Source organism: Vipera berus (assembly GCF_964194415.1).
Source record: "Vipera berus genome assembly, chromosome: 1".
Classification (NCBI taxonomy): domain Eukaryota; kingdom Metazoa; phylum Chordata; class Lepidosauria; order Squamata; family Viperidae; genus Vipera; species Vipera berus.
The window spans coordinates 183,093,856-183,114,933 of NC_138202.1; the positions used below are offsets into that span (position 1 = coordinate 183,093,856).

Here is a 21,078-nt window from a genome sequence, read left to right on the forward strand (position 1 = left end):
CAGATTTTAAAAGGTAACATAATATTTTGGTCTCAATACATGAATCTGGTACATTTATTTAAATTGTTCATTGCAAGTTTGCATTTATTGGTGAATTTACAATTTGTGTAAGTCTATAAATGACATCCATATTACAATAGCAGAGTTTCTCCTGTCTGTATTTCTACTTGATGTGAATAATTATAATTAGTTTTCTTCTAGTTTAATTTTTTTTTAATTTTCTTTCTGTGACAAATGAGTTTCTTTTTGGAATGAGCATCCAAGGTAGTTTATACAGTTACAGAGCTGTATAATATCTGACAAACCAGATTTTTTTTAAACCTACCAACTTCAACCAAACCTGTAAAACTATATCCATTCCCTGTAGACCCTGCTGAAAGTGAATAGACAAAATGCACTATTTAGTATTTTTTTTAAAAAAAAATCCTCTGTTTTCCCTCACATTTTCCAGGCTGCTGAGAGGGAGCAGTAGTTTCTATGACAACTGTTAAAGGCATTTTACAGTATTGCGCAGTCTAGTATGAAGCAGGTTTACTTTTTTCCTCCTGCTGCTTTGGTAAAGTAATGGAAGGAGTAAAGAGTAAAGGCATTTCCTTTAGGTAAAGTTGTCATGTATGATAAGGCAGAAGAATGCATGCTCTCCTTTTTCTGCATTAGTTTGTTATTCAAATTGCAAAACCTGTTTCTTGGAAAATCTCCCAGAACATTCAGCAGAACTTTTGATACTTTGAGGGGTGGGTAGGTTATCTTAATAAACTTCACATCAGTTCAGCCGATATTTATCCAGTCTTTTGATTGTGACAGAGAGATGGTGATGAACCCTTCCAGTTTCATCATATCCTCTTTATATTACAGGATCAAACCATGTATATATCTTCTGCAGTATATGTTGTGCCAGTGATATATGAAAATATTTACATGTTGTCACAGTTGTCCAGGATCACACTCATGATGCAGTCTGGATGCTGAAATCTCCAAGGAGATTTCCTATCTCTAGCAATTTATTTATTTATTTATTTATTTATTTATTTATTTATTTATTTATTTATTTATTTATTTATTTATTTATTTATTTAATTTGTATACCGCCCTTCTCCTGAAGGACTCAGGGCGGTGAACAGGGCAATACATAATAAAAACAAGATACAAAAATTAAAAATTATTAAAAAGTAATTAAACAGCGATGCCCGTAATAAATTAGTACAGATTAAAAGTTAAGACCAATTTATAAAACCCAACCCCATCCCATCAGGTCAGGCCGGCTTGTTCAAAAAGGTGGGTTTTCAGATCGCGCCGGAAGGAGCGGAGATCAGGCGCCATCCGGAGCTCGACCGGAAGATGGTTCCATAAATCCGGCGCACCCACAGAGAACGCCCTCCCCCTGGGGGCCACCAGTTGGCATTCTTTGACTGGTGGCACCCTGAGGAGGCCCTCTCTGTGGGAGCGTACTGGGCGGAGGGAAGTTCATGCCGGCTGCAGGTGCTCCCCAAGGTATTCCGGACCCATGCCATGTAGGGCTTTGTAGGTCATTACTAACACCTTGAACCTCACCCGGAAGACAACTGGAAGCCAATGCAGCTCGTGGAGCAAAGGTGTGACATGGGGGATTCAGGAAACTCCCAACACAACTCTCGCGGCTGCATTCTGTACCAGTTGGAGCCTCCGAGTGGTCTTCAAGGGTAGCCCCATGTAGAGAGCGTTGCAGTAGTCAAGACGAGAGGTCACGAGCGTATGAGTGACCGTACATAAGGCATCCCGGTCTAGATAGGGCCGCAACTGGCGCACCAGGCAGACCTGGGCGAAGGCCCCCCTAGTCACAGCTACTATATGGTCTTCTAGGGAAAGCTGTGAGTCTAGGAGGACTCCCAAGTTGCGAGCCCTATCTACAGGAGGTAATAACTCACCCCCCATAGAGAGGGGTGGGATATCCTGAATATCCCGAGATGCCGGTACACACAGCCACTCAGTCTTGTCGGGGTTGAGTCGAAGCCTGTTCCTCCCCATCCAGACCCGGACCGCCTCCAGGCAACGGGACATCACGTCGAGGGCATCACTGGGGTGGTTTGGGGTCGAAATGAAAAGCTGGGTATCATCACCCAACTCCAAAACCACGAATGATCTCACCCAGCGGTTTCATGTAGATGTTGAACAGGAGAGGCGAGAGAACCGACCCCTGAGGAACTCCACAAACGAGAGGCCTCGCGGTTGACCTCTGCCCCCTGCCAACACCGACTGCGAGCGTCCCAGGAGATAGGAGGAGAACCACTGAAGGACCGTGCCTCCCACTCCCAATCCCCTGAGGCGCCGCAGCAGGATACCATGGTCGATGGTATCGAAAACCGCTAAGAGGTCTAATAGGACTAGGACAGAGGAATATCCCCTGTCCCAAGCCCTCCAGAGATCATTCACCAGCGCGACCAATGCCGTCTCCGTGCTGTACCCGGGCCTGAAGCCCGATTGGTACGGGTCTAGATAATTTATATATAGCCTGAATGGCAAATAGGTAGATGGTAAATCATACATACCTTCAACTTCTGCATGTGAGTGGAAGGCTTTTTGGATCACAGTTATGCTCCCCCCTTTGTCCTCTTTTCTGATGTTTTATATTAATATTCAGATAGACATAAATAGGTCAATTCAGTTCCAATCTGCTCTTCCTTTCAAGACTCAGAAATGCATACTAAGTTTCCTTCCTCTTCCAGAAATGACTCAGTGTGATAAATATTAAACTAGAATGACATTAACATCAACATAGTACTACTACACTAGTGGTTAGTGGGGGGAAGAGCCAAATTGAATGTAGAAAGTAGAATAATAGGGTGCAAGGGATCTTGGAGATCTAACCCCCTGCCCTTGGCAGGAAATCCGATACCATTCTAGACTTTCTTTGGACATGGACTCTTCAAAACCTCCAGTGATGGAGCACCCACAATTTCAGGAGGCAAGCTGTTCCGGGGGTTAATTGTTTACACTGTCAGAAAGTCTGTCCTTAGTTCTAGGTTGGTTCTCTCCTTGATTAATTTCTATTCATTGCTTCTTGTCTTGCCTTGAGATGCTTTGGAGAATAGGTTGACCCAGTCTTTGTGGCAGCCCCTCAAATATTGGAATACTGCTATCATGTGATTCCTATCCTTCTTTTCACTAGACTAAAGGTAAAGGTAAAGGTTCCCCCGCACATGTGTGCTAGTCGTTTCCGACTCTAGGGGCCGGTGCTCATCTCCGTTTCAAAGCCGAAGAGCCAGCACTTGTCCGAGGACGTCTCCGTGGTCATGTGGCCGGCATGACTAGATGCCAAAGGCGCACGGAACACTGTTATCTTCCCACCATAGTGGTCCCTATTTTTCTACTTGCATTTTTTACGTGCTTTCGAACTGCTAGGTTGGCAGAAGCTGGGACGAGTAACAGGCGCTCACTCTGTTATGCAGCACTCGGGATTCGACCCACCAAACTGCCAAACTTCTGATCGACAGGCTCAGCGTCCTAACCCATTGAGCCAGACTACACATGCCCAATTACTGGAACCATTCTTGGTATGTTTTAGCCTCCAGCCCTTTAATCATCTTTGTTGCTCTTCTCTCTTTTTAAAGTCTCAACATCTTTTTTACATCAAATACATTTTAAAAACCACTCTTTTATGACCCTGTAGAATAGATAAAATAATAAATAAATGAACAAGTCTATATAAATATGTGTTTGTACACTTCAGTGTACTTTGAATTGGTGAATTGCAAGTAACAGTATGTTGGCTTGCAAAGTAGCCTCTAGTTAGGAGATCTCAGTAATAGTGTGAGCATATATGGGACTTTGTGTGCACTTATGACATTCTGACCAAAGTATGCCATAGCTGTCAATATTTTTGTTATTCTTAGCAGGATATGTCTAAGGCTGCTGACCTAGTCTACACCTTCTTGGGTCTTGGTAGAAGGGCGGGATATAAATGGAATTAAAATAAATAAAATAAAAATAAATGAATGAATTAGAAAAAAAATACAGAAAATATTATTTTATTATTATTGATGCAGACACCTATAGTTTTGTGATATTTGCATGATAGTGAAAGGGGATCATGGAAGAACCAGGGATAAGTTTTCTGAGAAATTATAGAACATTCTAAATGAATGTGATCTAAGGGAAACATTCTCTGTTTAAATAACATGAATTATTGAGTGAAAACAAAAAAGTACAGAAAAAGTAATTTGGCCATTAGGAGATTCAGTTATGAAATAACTGTATTTGTAAAAAAGTCTGTTTTGAATATGTGTTTTAAATGTAAATGTTATTTACATTTGTATTTTTTTGCCATTTGTACATTTATATGTACAAATGGCAAAGAAATAGATTCAAATTTAAAATAATTATTTGATCATTTGTGACGAAAGATTTAGATAAATAGAGTAGGATACAAAGGTGTCAAAAATGTGAAAATGCAAGTACAAAAATGTATATAGAAAAAGAAAAAAGGGAAAGAAAGAAAAGTGGAAAGTTGAATGATTGCTGAAGAAGATAGTATAAGACCTGTATGAAACAAAACTGAAGATAGATTAATTTACCAAGATAATCAATTGACAGAAGAAAATAATGCAAATAATTTTTTTTGGTAAAAGACTGAAAAGTTTACAGAAATGTATGAGTTACGATAACAGAAATCATGCTTGGTGGAGTGATTAAATGAAAGAAGTAAAAAACAAATACATATGATTGCTGCAAAAATAAGGATGAAAGAAAGTTATTGCTTAATGGGTACAGTGAGAAAAAGATAGTTGTGAAGTATGAAATCAAATGCATAAATAAATAGGATTAAAGAGGCTGAGAAAATAAGAGATTTGGTTTACAGTATGGGGAACCATTACCTAAAGGATTTTCCCAATGTAAACTCTTGCAAAATACAGGTATGTGCACTGAGGCCCTAAAGGTAAGGTAAAGGTTTCCCCACACATGCGTGCTAGTCGTTTCCGACTCTAGGGGCCGGTGCTCATCTCCGTTTCAAAGCTGAAGAGCCAGCGCTTGTCCAAGGATGTCTCCGTGGTCATGTGGCCGGCATGACTGGACGCCAAAGGCGCACAGAATGCTGTTACCTTCCCACCGTAGTGGTCCCTATTTTTCTACTTGCATTTTTACGTGCTTTCGAACTGCTAGGTTGGCAGAAGTTGGGATGAGTAACAGGCGCTCACTCTGTTACACGGCACTGGGGATTCCTAATACTAGTCAAATTGATTTTTGGGACAAATCTAAATTTTAATTCAAACATTAAAATCACAATGGCTCCTTGCAAATCAGCAAAAATCTTAATATGTATCATAACTGTAGAGTTGGAGTGAATAAAGCAAAAAATAAAAAGGTTTCACTATCCAGATTTACCAACTGCTAGCAGTGGTTCCTAGTGATTTTGAACAAATCCTTATAGTGTCTTTGTTTCTAAGAAAGAAAGTTAGTGAATATCAATGAATTTTCTGAAATTCTGCGATATATTACTTCAAAATCTTTCTGCCAGAATACTGTAATTTAACTACACATTTCTATTTCTTCTTCATGTGAATCAATAGAGCTGGAAGGGACCTTGGTGGTTTTCTAGTCCAGGGCTTTTCAACCTTTTAACCCATTGTACCACTTTTAGGATATGGCAACATCCAAGTAGCACCAGTCGCCTAGCAAGATGTCAAAAACTTGATGACCAAAAAAAAGAAAAAAAAGAAAAAAGTGATGGAGTACAGGTAGTCTTCGACTTACAACAGTTCGCTTAGTGACTGTTCGAAGTTACTGAAAAAAGTGCCCCCCAAGCCACAGCTGAGCAAGACACCTGCCTGCCAGCCCGGCGGCGCTCTTCCTCCTGTCTGAGGTTTTCATTGTTGTGAGCATTTCTGTTGATGATTGGCAGCGGGGGTAGGGTGGGGGGTGTTTGGTTTTTATTCCCCCTGTCTGCTGGGTGGTTGCAGCAGGTTTTGGTCATTTCACATGACCCTGGGACAATGTGACCGTGATAAATATGAATCAGTTGCCAAGCATCTGAATGTAAATCACAAGACCCTGGAGAAGCTGCAACATTCCAGCTGATCGGTGCTTCTTCTGGGCTCAGAAGCGCCAGGATCAGCACCGAGCTCCAGCTGGAGCCTGGTGCTGATCCTGGTGCTTCCTCTGAGCCCTGACAACCCTGCAGCTTCAGCCATCTCTCGCTCAGGCTTGTATGGTGCTGCCACCAGTTCTGCTCATTCCCCTCCCCTGCTACCACTTTTCTAGGATGATTGCGTACCACCTGCCAGGTGCCAATGTACCACAGGTGGTACCCGTACCACTGGTTGAAAAGCCCTGTTCTAGTCGAACCCCCTGCTCAAGCAAGAGACCCTATACCATTTCAGACAAGTGACTGCAGTCTTTTCTTAAAAATCTCCAATGATGAAGCACCCACAATGTTTGAAGGCAATCTGTTCCACTGGTTAATTGTTCTCGCTGTTTCTCCTTAATTCCAGGTTGTTTCTCTCCTTGATTAGTTTCTATCCATTGTTTCTTGTCCTGCCCTCTGGTGCTTTGGAAAATAAATTGACCCCCTCTTCTTTGTGGCAGCCTCTCAAATACTGGAATAATGCTATCATGTCCCCACTGGTCCTTTTTTTCTCTAGACTAGACACTGGTTGGATTATATTTTATTGCTTGTGTTTGCATTATATTGAATCCTAACCCTTCAATCCTTTCTGTCATGGCATTTTCCTATCTGGAATGTTTGGATAAAAATATAATGGATTCCTTCATCCCTGTATATCCATAAATTAATGCTAGTGCTTTAGATATATTTAAATTTGGGCTTGGTCTGTTTTAAAAGAAAATGGTTTAATTAAGTTATTATTTGAATTGAACTTAATTAACCTAATTCAGTTCTGTTCAGATTTTGAGCAAACCATATCTTTAATACTAATAAGCTATGTAGAACCTCATTAGTACTATTTGTGCAATTGCTATCCGTGTCTGTGGCTTGTGCAAAATAACTAATGTTGTCATAGTGGTTGCCAGTTAACTTTGTAAGTTCAAGTATCATTATTTTCTGATCTGAATACATTTTTGTTTCATTTACTCTGTTCTCAACACTCTGAAAGCTATTTGGAAATAAAAAATATATCAATGATCTACTGTACAGGGAAAGGAATAGTGGGAGTTATGAATATGTATACTACTAAAAGTCTTGTTATCATCTTTCACCGGGAGAAATGGTCTATCCACATGACAACAGTTTTTGAACCAGGTATCTCAAATGGCCTAAGTTACAGAATGTGTCCAAAATCTAGGACCCATAACTCCCAAATGAAATTTGGAAAAGTTGTGGTGCTTCAGTCCTACTGGCTGCTGCTTTGTTGCTAGACTGCTTGTTCAATCACATGATCTTCATTTTCAACGTTCTGTGGAAGTTTCCCAGCCAGTCTCATAATCCCCCGCTCTCTCTCCCCCACCCAACAAGAGATAGCTGCCTGCTGGAAATGGAAGGGGAGAAAGGAAGGAAAAGAGGAAGGAATAGGGAGGAAGGAACACTTATATAACTCATGCCACTTTTCTGTGCACTCTAATGATGTGTGATGTCCCCTCCATGCAGCACTTCTTGCATCCCCCCATGCACCCTTCCCAGCCTATGCCACACCATGGACACCATCCCTGACTCACATAACATCTCTTGTATACCCCCATGATCTTCTCAACATTCACTCTTCTGTTGTGCCTTTCCTGACCCATGCAGAACCTATTAGGAACTCACATACACTCTTTCCAACTTATGCTACCCCTCTCACACTGTCTATGACCTGCACAGTACTTCTCATACACCCATGTGATCCTGTAATTTTTTATTGATTCATGTCACCCTCAGGCACTCTTCTTGACCTTTGGTGCCCCCATCCCTGACTCAATCCACACAGCACCTCTTGTACACCTCCAGGAAACCTTCCTGACCTACATGAAATCTCTGGCACACACCCACAAACTTTTTCCAATGCATGTGACATCTCTTGTGCACCCCCACATACATTGTGACCTGCAGTCCCCCCCCCCCCCCGTATCCTTCCTCCTTCCTCCACCCAGCAACAGTCACTTACCTGCCTGTTGGCCTTGGATTTGTAATTTCTTGCTGGCTTCCCTTTCTCTTTACAAGCTTCTCACAAACAAAGCCTGCAGGAATTCTAAGAAGGGAGGGAGGGAGGTGGATCAACTGAGAAAGGGAGTGGGGGAAGGAAGGGAGAGAGGGAAGGTGACTGAAGGAAGGAAGGAAATCTTAGCAAATACAAAAAATAACAATGGAAATATTTCATGAATTTTAAAAGTAGAGTTTTTAAAAACCATGAAAAATAATTGCAGGAACATATGGTTGTTGAATAATTACAGATAAACCATGAGAGCTTAAAGATAGTGGAGATGACAGTAGAATCTAATTCAGCATATCTGGAGAAGATTTAAAATTTAAATGTTTGAAAAGGCAAAGTTAACTGATTAGGTTATGTCCATAAGTTAGGTTTAGGATTTATTTTATTTTATTTAGTTATTAAATTTCTTTGCCACCCATCTCACCAAATAAGCAGCTAAATTAATTTTAGTATTAGTCAAATATTTATATAAAATGAATAAATGGCCTAAAATAGCACTCTATGCACATCAGGTATAATATTAAATCATATTGTAACCAATACAATTTCATGTTGTAGACTTAACTAAACATGCAGAGGTTACAATAACGGAAAGTTCTGAAGATGACTATCAATACGAAGAGGTAAGAACCTCAAGTAGCATTTTATGCATATGAAGTTATGATCCATTCTCTGATTTTGCTATCCGATCTTGATAAATTAATAGTAAATAGGTCTCTCTGTGTGTATAAAATCAGTATTATGAAGTTGGAATTTATTTCCTGATCTAATTAGAAATGGCTTTTAAAGACTTTTTTATGAATATGAGCAATTTAGTAATCTTCAACCTTATAAATAGGAGGATAAGACATGGAAAAACCTATCAGCCGGTATAGCTGCTATTAAAATGTCATTATTGGAAATACTTTTATTTTTTTTAATAAAATCTAATGGTAAATTATTGAGAAATTTAAATTTGTGGCAAAAATTATTAATTTGCTTATATATGAAGATAAGATAATGAGAATTCAAGGATGGTAAATGCTAACTGGAAAACGAATAGGTGGCTTGTGAAATCACCACCTTGAATCCTATTACCAAGCCACATTATTAAAATGAATATTTTAGTATCACTATCTAAATTAAAATTATTCAACTTCGAAACCGGAGCAGTTTAATGTGAATGGACAAGGAAAATATACCATTTCACTAATGGGAAAACTAATTATGGAATAAAATTAGGAACAGCATGAGCCCTGAGGTCTTCCTTTTAGAACAGTAATTAGGCATGAGAATTTTGATTAGATGGATCAGATTTCAGAGCCCAGGACCAATATAAGATGGACAGGATTATTTCTTTTTACAGAATTCCATTTTTTTCACAGCAATTTTGCCATCGTAATGGAAGTGAAGCACCCACTTTGTTTTCAGTGTGTACAAATTAAAGACTTCTAAAGTTGGAATAAATAAAAAAAATCAGTATTTGCTCAACAAAACTATTACTAATTTGCCAATAATAAAATATTAATTGATTAAATTATATGACAAAAAAGACATGTTCAAGGGTAAATCTAATTTTATCAAATTCATGGGAAAACACGGTAGGAAATTTCTCAATCTCTGTTAAAAATCAGTAAAAAATTTACTCAATAAAGAAAATAATGATAAGTAAGCTAGAAAAATACGATTCTTCGTGGTATTTTACTTTAGCACATTTGAATCATATTAACTTCAAAATTCAAATGCTGAGAATATCAAGCTTGCAGAACTCAGATTCTTTATATATTATGGATTTGTTCATATACTAATAGTTGCTGGATAGCTGTTACGAATGCTGTTTCTGATATAGCATGGAAAAATCCAATTTCAACCTGTATGATAATTGGTTTTAATAGATTCTAAAAGAACTCAAACCTTCTCAAAATTAAGTTGATCATGATTTTTTAGAAAAGTCAAGGTTGATAGGTCAAAAGGGAAGATCCATTTTGTTTTGAGCTTTGAACTAAAAAAGCCTCATTCAGAATGCTTAATTAGAACGTTCTAAATTGGCTACCGTATGTTTCATACAAAACTGGAAATCATTCAGATAGTTCCTGTTTTCCTATAGGGAACAATGTTTTTCATATCCAAGTTCAAGAAGTTTTTTTTTAATGATTTGTGATTGGGAACATTAGGAACTCAAAACATTAGGAACTCCTGCTCTCTTACTTTTCATCCTTAGGCCACAAATAGGTGGAAAGTATTACTTACCATCCAAATTGCAGAAAACTTGGTCCAGACTTTTTAAAAGAGCATGCAGACTGAAATCTGTCAGAAAGAACGTTGAAAAGCAGCATAGGATTTAACAAGCAGCTTACTGTAAATTCTCAACATCAGTAAAAGTATTCATAAACAGGAGATTCCAAAATTCATTAAATAAATAAAAATATATAAACTTCACATGTTATAGGTTAGAGGCAGATGGTACTTGTGTTTTTTTTTGGTACTTGTTTTTTTTTTTTTTGATTACTTAAATTATGTCTTGCTGCAAAAAAAAATCCAATAGCAAAGATGGTTTATTTCCCCTCTTCAGTGTGCCTATTAATTTTAGATCTATTTATAATTCAACTTAGATTCCAGCAGATGAAGATTTTAGCCTACAGGAAGGTGATGAAGATCTGGCAAAAGCTTTACACACAATGCAGGAACAGACTATTGATGCTCAAATCATGGTAAATATCTTATATATCACAATACATGCTATGTTCATTTGCATGAGTTCATAATAGATAAAGTAATAAAATAATTTAATATGAAAGATTCTTCATAATTGACTTGAAAAAACAATAAGTTTGCATGAGTTGAACTTAGACTGAATCAGATTGCCTAAAACATTAGCATATGGATATTTAATATTACCCCCTTTTTTCTGCAGGTCTGAATTTCTCAGGGATATCCATAACAAAAATTAATATATATCAATGAAGTATAGTGTAGACCACAGGTCTGCAACCCGCGGCTCCGGAGCCTCATGCGGCTCTTTCAGCTGTCTCCTGCGGCTCCCAGTCTTCTGCTATGTGTAGTCCAAAAAAAAAAGCGGGACTAAAAAAGTTCAACCAATCAATTCAAATATGCAGGGTAGGTGCATATCTCGCCTTGGCTCTACTCTTCAGTCAAACCCTGTTCTGCGCATTTGTGCATGTACGCGCATGCGCACACAATTTTTGCGGCTCCCAGTTTTTCCTTTTCTGAGGGAACCGGTTCCGAGTGGCTCTTTCACTGATTCTGGTTGTTGACCCCTGGTGTAGACCAACACAGACTACACAAGATCTATTCTCTCCCTTACAAGGTGATCAAAAAAGTAGGGCTACTATATTTGGGCTGTTAACATTGTAATGGTAGAAAAAAAAGCCATATAATCTAATTCTTTGCTGTCATCTAGTTTTTTCCAGACTTGTAGGATAGGGCCATATAGGAGAGGAGTCAAAGGAATAAAAGTGATCCTATTAGAAGGTGAAGAAGGATAGAGAACAATATTTAAAATATTAATATCATAGTATCTTAAGGTAATTCCTGATACCCTTGGACAAAGTTAACTTCCAGATTATTGCACAAAGATGCTAATCACAATCTAGTGATAGATTCATCACTACTGTTTCTTTATGAAATTACTCTAAACATTTGCATCATAAGAAATAAACTATCAATCGCCTATATATCTCTGTAATATATGAAAAACTACCCTGTGATTTAAAATAATATTTTCCTGAAACAAATGATGAAGCAGATTGTGTTTCTAAAATGTCTCCTGAATTTTTCTTTCTAGGCTCAACGGCCAGGCCAGATCTTTAAACAATCTTTGTCTGAAACACCTGAAATTGTAGATGACTTTCTTTGCAATTTTTTAATCAGAATGGGAATGAACAGGACATTAGACTGCTTTCAGACTGAATGGTAAATCTTTCATAATTAAACAGGGGATCTTGTAATTCAAATTAATGTTCCTTTTTGAAACTTGGAATGTTGCTTTTTGTTTTTGTTTCTATGATTTGATATTGGGGATATTTTTTTGCTTATAAGTTTTAAGTATGCCATTAATTAGAATATAAATATTTTAAAATGTCAAGTCAATAAAATATCTTTTTAAAGGTCAAACCATACCCACTGCTTAAAATTTAGTTCTATTCTTGCATATCCTAAAATGGATGGTTAATCTGGACTGTAAAGTCTAAAATAGTGCTAAAATTACGCTTTCATCCATAGGTTTATGCAACGCAAAATTGAAAACTGGGACTAATAAATCTGTTGGTTAGTCAGAAGATTCTCTAATTTGCAGCACCAGTCTAATCTGTTTTAGCAGCAAAAACGGCCAGCTGTAATTGAGGGGGTGTGAGACATATGTACAGTGCCTGCCAAAGGGGAAGAAGGGTGGGTAGATCTTGGAAGTTGGGAGATTCAAAAGAGCTTGATGCTAGCAAAGAAAGGATAGCAAAAGGAGAATTGGGAAGATTAGAACAAAATGTGAGTAGCTATATAGTTTGAAGACTTCAGAGAAATTTGCGGGAGAAAGCTACATTTTCCTCCCTTTGAAATGTAAATTTTGGTAGCTCCAGGCTTTTCTACATAGTGAGGAAGAAAAAAGTGTCAGATAAACTTAATCTAAGTTTTTTCTGAACTTGAGATCTAGAGAACAGATAGAATTTCTGGTGCTTTATTTCTGCTGCAGGGCTGCTTCCCTGTCTGAGTTGCTCGAAACTATGGTTATCAATTTGACTACCTGTTCATATTCTTCCCTTGTTCTACCTACAGGGAAGTGACATGTGGTTGGTTTCAGGCACTGATGAATTCATTGTTGAGTGAAGGGCTGAATCCACTTTTACTTAAGAAGGCAATAGTCTATTTCCCTCCTCAAAAAGCTGTAACTAAACCCAATGGTATTGGACAATTTGAATCCATTTCCAGTGTTCCATTTCTTGGGGAGATTGTTGAAAAGGTGGTTGAACTTGGGATGAAACTGATTATCTGGAATAATTTACAATCAGGTTTCAGTCCTGGGCATAGTAATGAGACAGATGGTGTTTGTGAATGACTTATGGTGGACTCAAGATAGGGTTGGTGCATCCATCCAGGCCTGCTTTTATTTTTTGGCAGCCTTCAATATCATCAATCAGTCCTTTTGTCACTTCAGGTAGTCCTCAACCTACAACCACAACTGAGCCCCAAATTTCCATTGCTAAACATGACAGTTAAGTGAGTTTTGCCCCATTTTGACTTTTCTTGTTAAATAAATCTGCAATTGTTAAGTTAGTAACATGGTTGATAAGTGAATCTAGTTTCCCCATTTACTTTGCTTATCAGAAGGTTGCAAAGGGTGATCACATGACCCTAGGACAATGCAAGTGTCATAAATACATGCCAATTGCCAATTGCCAAGCATCCAAATTTTGATTACATGACTATAGAGATGCTGCAACGATCATGTGTCACTTTTTTTAGTGCTGTTGTAACTTCAAATGGTCCTAAATAATGGTTGCAAGTTAAGGACTACCTGGTCCCTTTTGCAGTATGCTTTACATGGCTTCCCTTGAAGAGTATTTGGAAGCTGCAATTGGTCCAGAATGCAGTGGTGTGGATCATTAAGGATGCATTATAATATACCCATGTAACACTGCTATTTAGCACCCTGCACTGTATGTGATTAAGGGTGCTGGTTACTACTTTAAAAACTCTTCAAGGCCAGGGCCTGGTTATTTGCAGGATCACCTATCCCTAATTATCTTTGCCTGTTTAATTAGATTGACATGAGCTATTTTCTGTTGCTTAAGTAGAGGTGGAAAACAAAAAAGGTGGACATGGAAAATGGATAGAGATAAAATTTGGATGAAGATAAACTGAGAGGAAAAGGTGATTGGAGAGGAGAAAAAAGTGCTGCTTAGATGTTTGAAAAAGTTTATAATTTATCATAGAAATGTCTTCTCTTAAGGCAGACATGTCAAACTTGCGACATCACATGACATTGCGCAATGTATCAGGAACGGTTTTGCCATTGCCAGCAATGGGGTGGGCGCAGTTTCCGGATGACGTGTCTGGCACACGGGCCGAGAGTTTGACACCCCAGTCTTAAGGGATCTTCAGAGACATCTATGTAGGTCATATAATTATTACTTGTAAGAGTAAAGATTTAGAACCTGAATTCATATTGGCCCAAGGTGATGCTGAATAAAGATAAGACATGTTCATGACTATTTTTTACTAGGGAAGATTTATTGCCTTTATTGCTTAGCTTAGATCGATGAATCTGTTTTTATGCCTAGAGCACATATTGTAGTCAGCTACAGAGACAGTATGAAGAGATGGAATGGTTTTCAAATTTCAGATTTAAAACTCAGTAAGATAGCTATTTGCTTAGAAGATAGAAATAGACAAAGTAACTGAATGAATTTTAGTAAGATAAATGCAATTTCTTCAGTTAGGAAATAAAAATCAAATGCATAAATGTGGGATATTTAGATTGTAATAATATTTGAGAAAAAAGAATTTGAAATAGTAGCTGACAGCTGAATATGTGCCAGTATATTCAAATGTAGCCGAAATTTTAAGCTACATCAAAAGAAATATAATTTGCAAAGCATAGGAAATAACTGCACTCCTATATTTGGCTTTGATCAAAGTATTGTGTCTAGTTCTAGGTACCGTATTTTAAGAAAGATCCTGAGAAATGGTTCAGAAGGTCAGCAAGAATGATTAAAAGTGCTAGAATAAATTGGATGCTAGTGAATCGTGTAATATGGAGCAGGGAATAAGACAAAGTCATTCCCTTGGTTTTTCAATTAATTTGTAGCTTAATGTATAACAAATATTTAGAATAACATTAGAGGTATGTTGCATTTAGAATATATGTGTACTTTATTATGTGAATGATATTGTGCTCTTGTTTGAAAACTCAATAACTGTCCATTCATGAGAATGAGTGTTAAATCACGGAAGAATAAGATGCGTAGGCGATGGCTGCAACAGAAACTTTATTGGATGGCAGGTTGTAGAAACAAAGACTGGGCAACTGGGGTTACCTGGGTCCTCTTATACCTGTCCAGGTGAGCACTGACCAATAGGTTCAAACTTTGGTTTCCCGCCTGGCGGTCAGCCAATAGTCTTTCATGGTTTTCCCGCCAGTGCTGCTCCTTACCAGAGCTGTCCAGCAACAGCGCCTCCTGTAGTTCTTGTACTGTAACTAGACCCATACATTACACCCCTTCCCCCATAAGTACAGACAATGCCAATCCACTTTAAACTTACCCCCCCGACATAACTATTTACACTTGTAACTATTTACACTTGTTTGTTGACCCCCTGCTTCCTTCACGACCGCACATAGTCCGTGAGGTAGGCCGGGGGCCTGTGCTCCTGGCCTGACCGCCTTAGTGTTCCCCCCGAGTCCTGTGTGGTGTTATCTGTATTGCTGGTTTGCCTCGGAGTGTGGGGAAACCCCGGAACAACAGTTGTTTCTGGCGCCCGGTCCCCCTGGCCCGGTTGATGCCATGACTGTGTTGGTCTTATTGTCCACAGGTCAGCGTCCCCGCTTGACTCTTCTGTGTGTCGTTGGTCAGGGTGGCTGGAGTGTGCCGCTGGGCCCGCCCGATGTGTGCTTCCTGGTACGTTCTCAGGAGCTCTCCTCCTGACCTGGTCTATGTGTCTTTTCCACTGATGGCCCCCCTCCTCCCTTACAATGAATGACAGTGGCCCCGTCTTTTCAACCACCTCCCCTGGCACCCATGCATGCCCAGAGCCGTAGTTCCTTGCCCAGACCAATTCTCCAATGTCGAGGTGTCTGGGGGGTTTGGGTTTGGGTTGGTCTGTGTCAGCAGCCACTCTGTCAGGGTGGAGTCTGTCTAGTTTTGTTATGAGTCTTCTGCCCCAACGTAGTTCCGCTGGGCTCTTTCCTGTTGATGTGCAGAGTGTGGTGTGTTGGTGTAGTAAGAATTGTGCTAACTTTTGCTTCCAGTCCCCTTGGATGATGCGTTTCAGAGCGTCTTTGGTTGTGCGCACCATGCGCTCTGCCATTCCATTAGATGACGGGTGGAATGGGGCGGTCGTGACATGTCTAATCCCGTTGGTCTTCGTAAACACCTGGAATTCCGTGGAAGTAAATTGTGGACCGTTGTCAGAGACTAACACGTCAGGGAGGCCATGTGTGGCAAAGAGTTCCCTGAGCACTTAGATCATCCTCCCCATGGTCATGCTACTTACTGGTACCACCTCCAACCACTTCAAGTGGCTGTCCACTACCACTAAGAATGTTTGTTGCTGAAATGGTCCCACATAGTCAATATGGGACCAGGGAGTGTGTGTGTCCTCCCACTTGTGGACTGGTGCATGGGGCTGTTCCGGCCGGGACCTCTGTCAGGTATAACAGCCAGCTAGCTACCTGTTCCTCTATTGCCTTGTCTAACCCTGGCCACCACAGGTAGCTCCTGGCTAAAGCCTTCATTTTCACAACCCCGGGATGCCCTTCGTGGAGAGATTGTATGACTCTGTCCCTCATCTTCTCCGGGATGTTTACACGGCACCCCCATAACAAACAACCCTTGTGTGTAGACAATTCGTGTTGCCTGATGAAGTATGCCTGGAACTCCGGGCCTGGGGACTTGTCCTGCCACCCTGTACTCACCCACGTCTGTACCCTACTCAGTGTTTTGTTGGCAGGCGTTGCTGCTGCAATGTCCTTTTCATTGAGAGGGCACTCAGGAAGATCCTGCAATACTAATATTTGAGATGCGGGAGCTGGATTGGGTTCACTAAGGGCAACCTGCTTAGCCCGTCAGTGTGGCCCATTTCCTTGCCTGGTTTATGGACCAGCTTGCAAGAGTATGCTGACAGGAAAATGGACCACCTGAGCATTCTGGGTGACAGAATCTGGGGGGGGGTCTGTTTATCTGTGGTAAAAAGACCTAGTAGAGGCTTATGGTCAGTGAATATGGTGCATTCTCTGCCATACAAGTAATCATGGAACTTCTTCAGCAACTATCGCCAGGGCTTCTTTGTCTATCTGGGCATAATTCCGCTCTGCCGCTGACAATGTTCTGGAGTAGTAGGCAATGGGAAGTTGTTTCCCATTGTCTTCTAAATGGCTTAGGACAGCGCCCACTCTGTAAGGGGATGCATCACAAGCAATGCAGATGAGCTTAGATTCTATGAAATGAGTGATTGTAGCATCACCCGCTAAGAGGTCCTTTAAAGCCTGGAAAGTTTTGGCATGAGTGCTTGTCCAGTTCCATGCAGTGTTCTTATCCAGGAGTCTGTGTAAGGGTTCTGCTATGGATGCCTTATGGGGTAAGAATGCGTGGTAGAAATTGAGTAGACCTAAGAAAGCTTGTAGCTCTGCCTTGTTTTTGGGGGTGGGGGCTCCTTTGATTGCCTCCACCTTCGATGCTGCAGGATGGATGCCCTGAGGATCTATCGTGAATCCCAGGAACTCAGTTTCTGTCACCCCAATGCTGCATTTGTCTCTTTTAAGTTTGAGGCCTGCAGCCCTGAATCTTTCCAACACAGCCTGTAAATGCTCAGTCAATGCCTCCTCATAGTTCCCTGCAATAAGGATGTCATCGAAGTAAGGGCATACTCCTGGGATGCCCTTGAGCATTCGCTCCATGATCTCCTGAAAGATGCCTGGAGCTACACTAACTCCAAACTGCAACCGGTCTACCCGGAATGCCCCCTTGTGGGTGACTATGGTCTGTGCATTGGCTGTTTCCCTGTCGACTGGTAGCTGCTGATACGCTTGCGCGAGATCGAATTTGGCAAAGATGGCGCCACCCTGCAAAGACGCGAGGATGCTGCTGACCGTTGGGACCGGGTAAGCATGCTGATTTAATGCTCTATTTATAGTGCATTTATAGTCCGCACAGATCCACACCTCACCATTTGCCTTGAGTGGGATGACTATAGGAGTCTCCCACTTGGCTCCCTCGACCAGTTTCAGGACTCCATGCGCGACCAGTTTGTCCAACTCCCTCTCTATTTTATGTTTAAGTGCAAACGGTACCCTCCGGGGTTTGATTTTTATTGGTGAAACATTGGGGTTTAATTTAAACGTGATTGGTGGCCCTGTGTACTTCCCTAGTGTCTCATTGAATACATCTGCAAAAGCATTGCAGACGGACTCGATGTTGTGGGCCCGGGTCGTATGTATTCCTGTGATACTGATGCCTAGGGCCTTGAACCAGTTTAATCCTATGAGGCTAGTCCTCTGCCCCTCGACCACTAGTACATCCAATTGCCCCTGGAATTCCCCATACCGCACTGAAAGTGTTGCCTCCTCCTTAATTTTGATGGGCGTTTGCTGAAAGTCTGTTAGGGTGAGACTAGTTGGCCTCAAGGTGGACCTTTGCTTGCTCTGGCTGCACATCTGGGTAAAAGTCTCGTGTGAGATCACCGAGATTGCCGAGCTGGAGTCAAGTTCCATGTTGCAGGGGATGCCCTGGAGCTGCACGTCCAGCCTGATTTTTAGAGTTAACAGCCGGCAAGTCTCCGTGTTACAGACAGCCCGCTGGCCCTCATAACAGTTAACCGACGTGATTTGTTGTGGAACCACAGAACCTGTCATTTGCTGGTCTTCCACGTCCATGTCATGCAGGCTGATGCGGTTACGGTTGCAGCAGATGGCTGCAATGTGGCCGGGCTTACTGCATGCCCTGCACTTGGCCGTCCGGAACTTACAGGTAGACCGGGGGTGGTTGCCTCCTCACCCTGCGCATTTCGGCTTGGTGTTGCAGCATGTGCATCCGGAGCACATCTTCTCTGGGTTGATCGCTGCCGTCCGTTGTCCCCTCTGGTTGTCGTGTCACACCAGTGGCTGGCCCGGTTTTGTCTGAATTGTGTCCACTCCGGTCTGGTCGTTGGTGTTCCCGCTTTCCTGAATGCATTCGTCTGGTGTACGGCTCCCCCCGAACTGCTGGTTTGGGGTTCTGACTGTTCTGGTCGCTCGGCCATGTCACAGGCCAGGACCTCATCCAGGAGCTCCTGCAGCATCAGCTTGGGTCACGCAAAAAGTTTCTGCCTTAGCTTTTGGTCCCGGAGACTGAAGATGATTCTGTCTCTTAACCGCTCTTCCAGGTTGTCGAACTGGCACAGCTGAGCCGCTTGCCGGACCCCAGTGATGAAGTTAGCGGCTGACTCGCCGGGCCGCTGATCTCGCTTCTCAAACTTGTATCTCCAGGCCAGCGCCAACATGTGCAGGTTAAAATGCTGATCCAACTTGGCCCGGAGATCGCTGTAATCAGCTTCGTCTGGAGCCATCGGGGCACACAACCCTACTGCTATGTTGTAAATGTCCATGCCACTCATGCAGAGTAGGGCTGCCACCTTTAACTCATCGTCCCTGATACAGTTCATTTTCATGAACAGTTCCACTTGACCCATGTGCAACTCCCATCATTCTGGATGCATGTTATCAAACACAGGTATCTGCCCGATTTGTGCCATCGCGCCCGATCCTTCCGTTTTTCTGCTCCTGGGTTCCGATCCTGCTTTGAGCATCTGCTGGGTTGACCGGTTGCGTGCGGGTGCCTCTGCGGCGGTTGCTGGGTTGACCAGTTGCACGCAGCTGCTTCCGCTGTGTTGACTGGTTGCGTGCGGTTGCCTCTGCGGCAGTTGCTGGGTTGACCGGTTGCTCGCGGCTGCTTCAGCGGTTGTCTAGCGGCTACCGAAACAGGATCCCACCTTTGTCGCCACTGTTAAATCATGGAAGAATAAGATGCGTAGGTGATGGCTACAACAGAAACTTTATTGGATGGCAGGTTGTAGAAACAAAGACTGGGGAACTGGGGTTACCTGGGTCCTCTTATACCTGTCCAGGTGGGCACTGACCAATAGGTTCAAACCTTGGTTTCCCGCCTGGTGGTCAGCCAATGAGTCTTTCGTGGTTTTCCCACCAGTGCAGCTCCTTACTGGAGCTGTGCAGCAACATCGCCTCCTGTAGTTCTTGTACTGTAACTAGACCCATACATTAGGAGAAACATTAAAGTAAATTGAAAGCAGTGAGAAAGGAGTAATTAAAAAATATGTGTTGTAAAACAAGAGAGAAGGTCAGGAATGAATGGCTGCTGAATGAATGTGGATCTCAGGTTTGTTCTGACTTGGTGTTTAGGAAGAAAAGACCCTTGACTCCATGGTTGAAGTGAAAGGTTCAGTTTTACTAAGCTCAAGCGGTTACAAGGTTAGCAAAGTTGGATCTGAATATTCCCATGCAAAGCCTGTGTTTTCCCCTTTCCCTGGCCCTCCCACCATGACCTATCAGTGTCCAATCGTATTCAGGATTAGGAATGGCTTTGAAGTTTGGCACTTGTTTGGTTGAATTTCTCATTCTGTTCTCACAATTCTGTCCTTGATCTGCCGGTTCATTCAGGATTGACAACTTTGGTTCCTGTCACCCTATCATTCCCTCCCTTCCTCCCTCTGCCCAATTCCATACTTCCCCATCCTCCTCTCTCCTCCCTTGCATTTTATGGCAGGATGCCAGCAAAGATAACAGGGCTGAAAGTGGATTAAATACAAAAAAGAATGACTAATATGAAAGAAGTACACTGTTTGCTTTCTAAATAGGATTAAGTTTTTCAAAAGGTGTATATGTCCACTAAGACTTGCCAACATAAAGAAAAGTAAAAAGCAAAATCTTTATGGTGTAATATTTATTTATATTATTTGTTTGTCTTTTTTATCTCCTTTATAAACTGTCCAAAATAACTTTGTGAGTGGATGGTTTTAGAAATTGAAGTTCTATGTAAATAATAATGTAGAGAGAATGAAGTATGAATGAATTGCAAAACATACATATGAAGGAAGAGTGCATGGTTTGAGAGAAAGGTGTGGAATATGCTTATAAGTATGGTTTAAACGAAGCTTTTTGATCTATTTACATCAGACATGTCAAACTCATGACATCACATGATGCCGCGCAACGTATTGGGACAGTTTTGCCATTGCTGGCAATGGGGTGGGTGCGGCT

The 21,078-nt window shown here is 41.3% G+C and overlaps 1 protein-coding gene across 1 annotated transcript in view; it reads left to right on the top strand.

Moving 5' to 3' along the window:
* The window catches only part of SPAG16 (sperm associated antigen 16), a gene marked incomplete at its 5' end in the record, with an annotated part of 372,352 nt that overhangs the window by 396 nt on the left and 350,878 nt on the right, over positions 1–21,078 (top strand). The window contains 3 exons of the mRNA XM_081312658.1: positions 8,694–8,740; positions 10,709–10,807; positions 11,902–12,029. Coding sequence (XP_081168784.1) covers positions 8,694–8,740; positions 10,709–10,807; positions 11,902–12,029 — 274 coding nt within the window. The remainder of the gene's footprint in view (positions 1–8,693; positions 8,741–10,708; positions 10,808–11,901; positions 12,030–21,078) is intronic.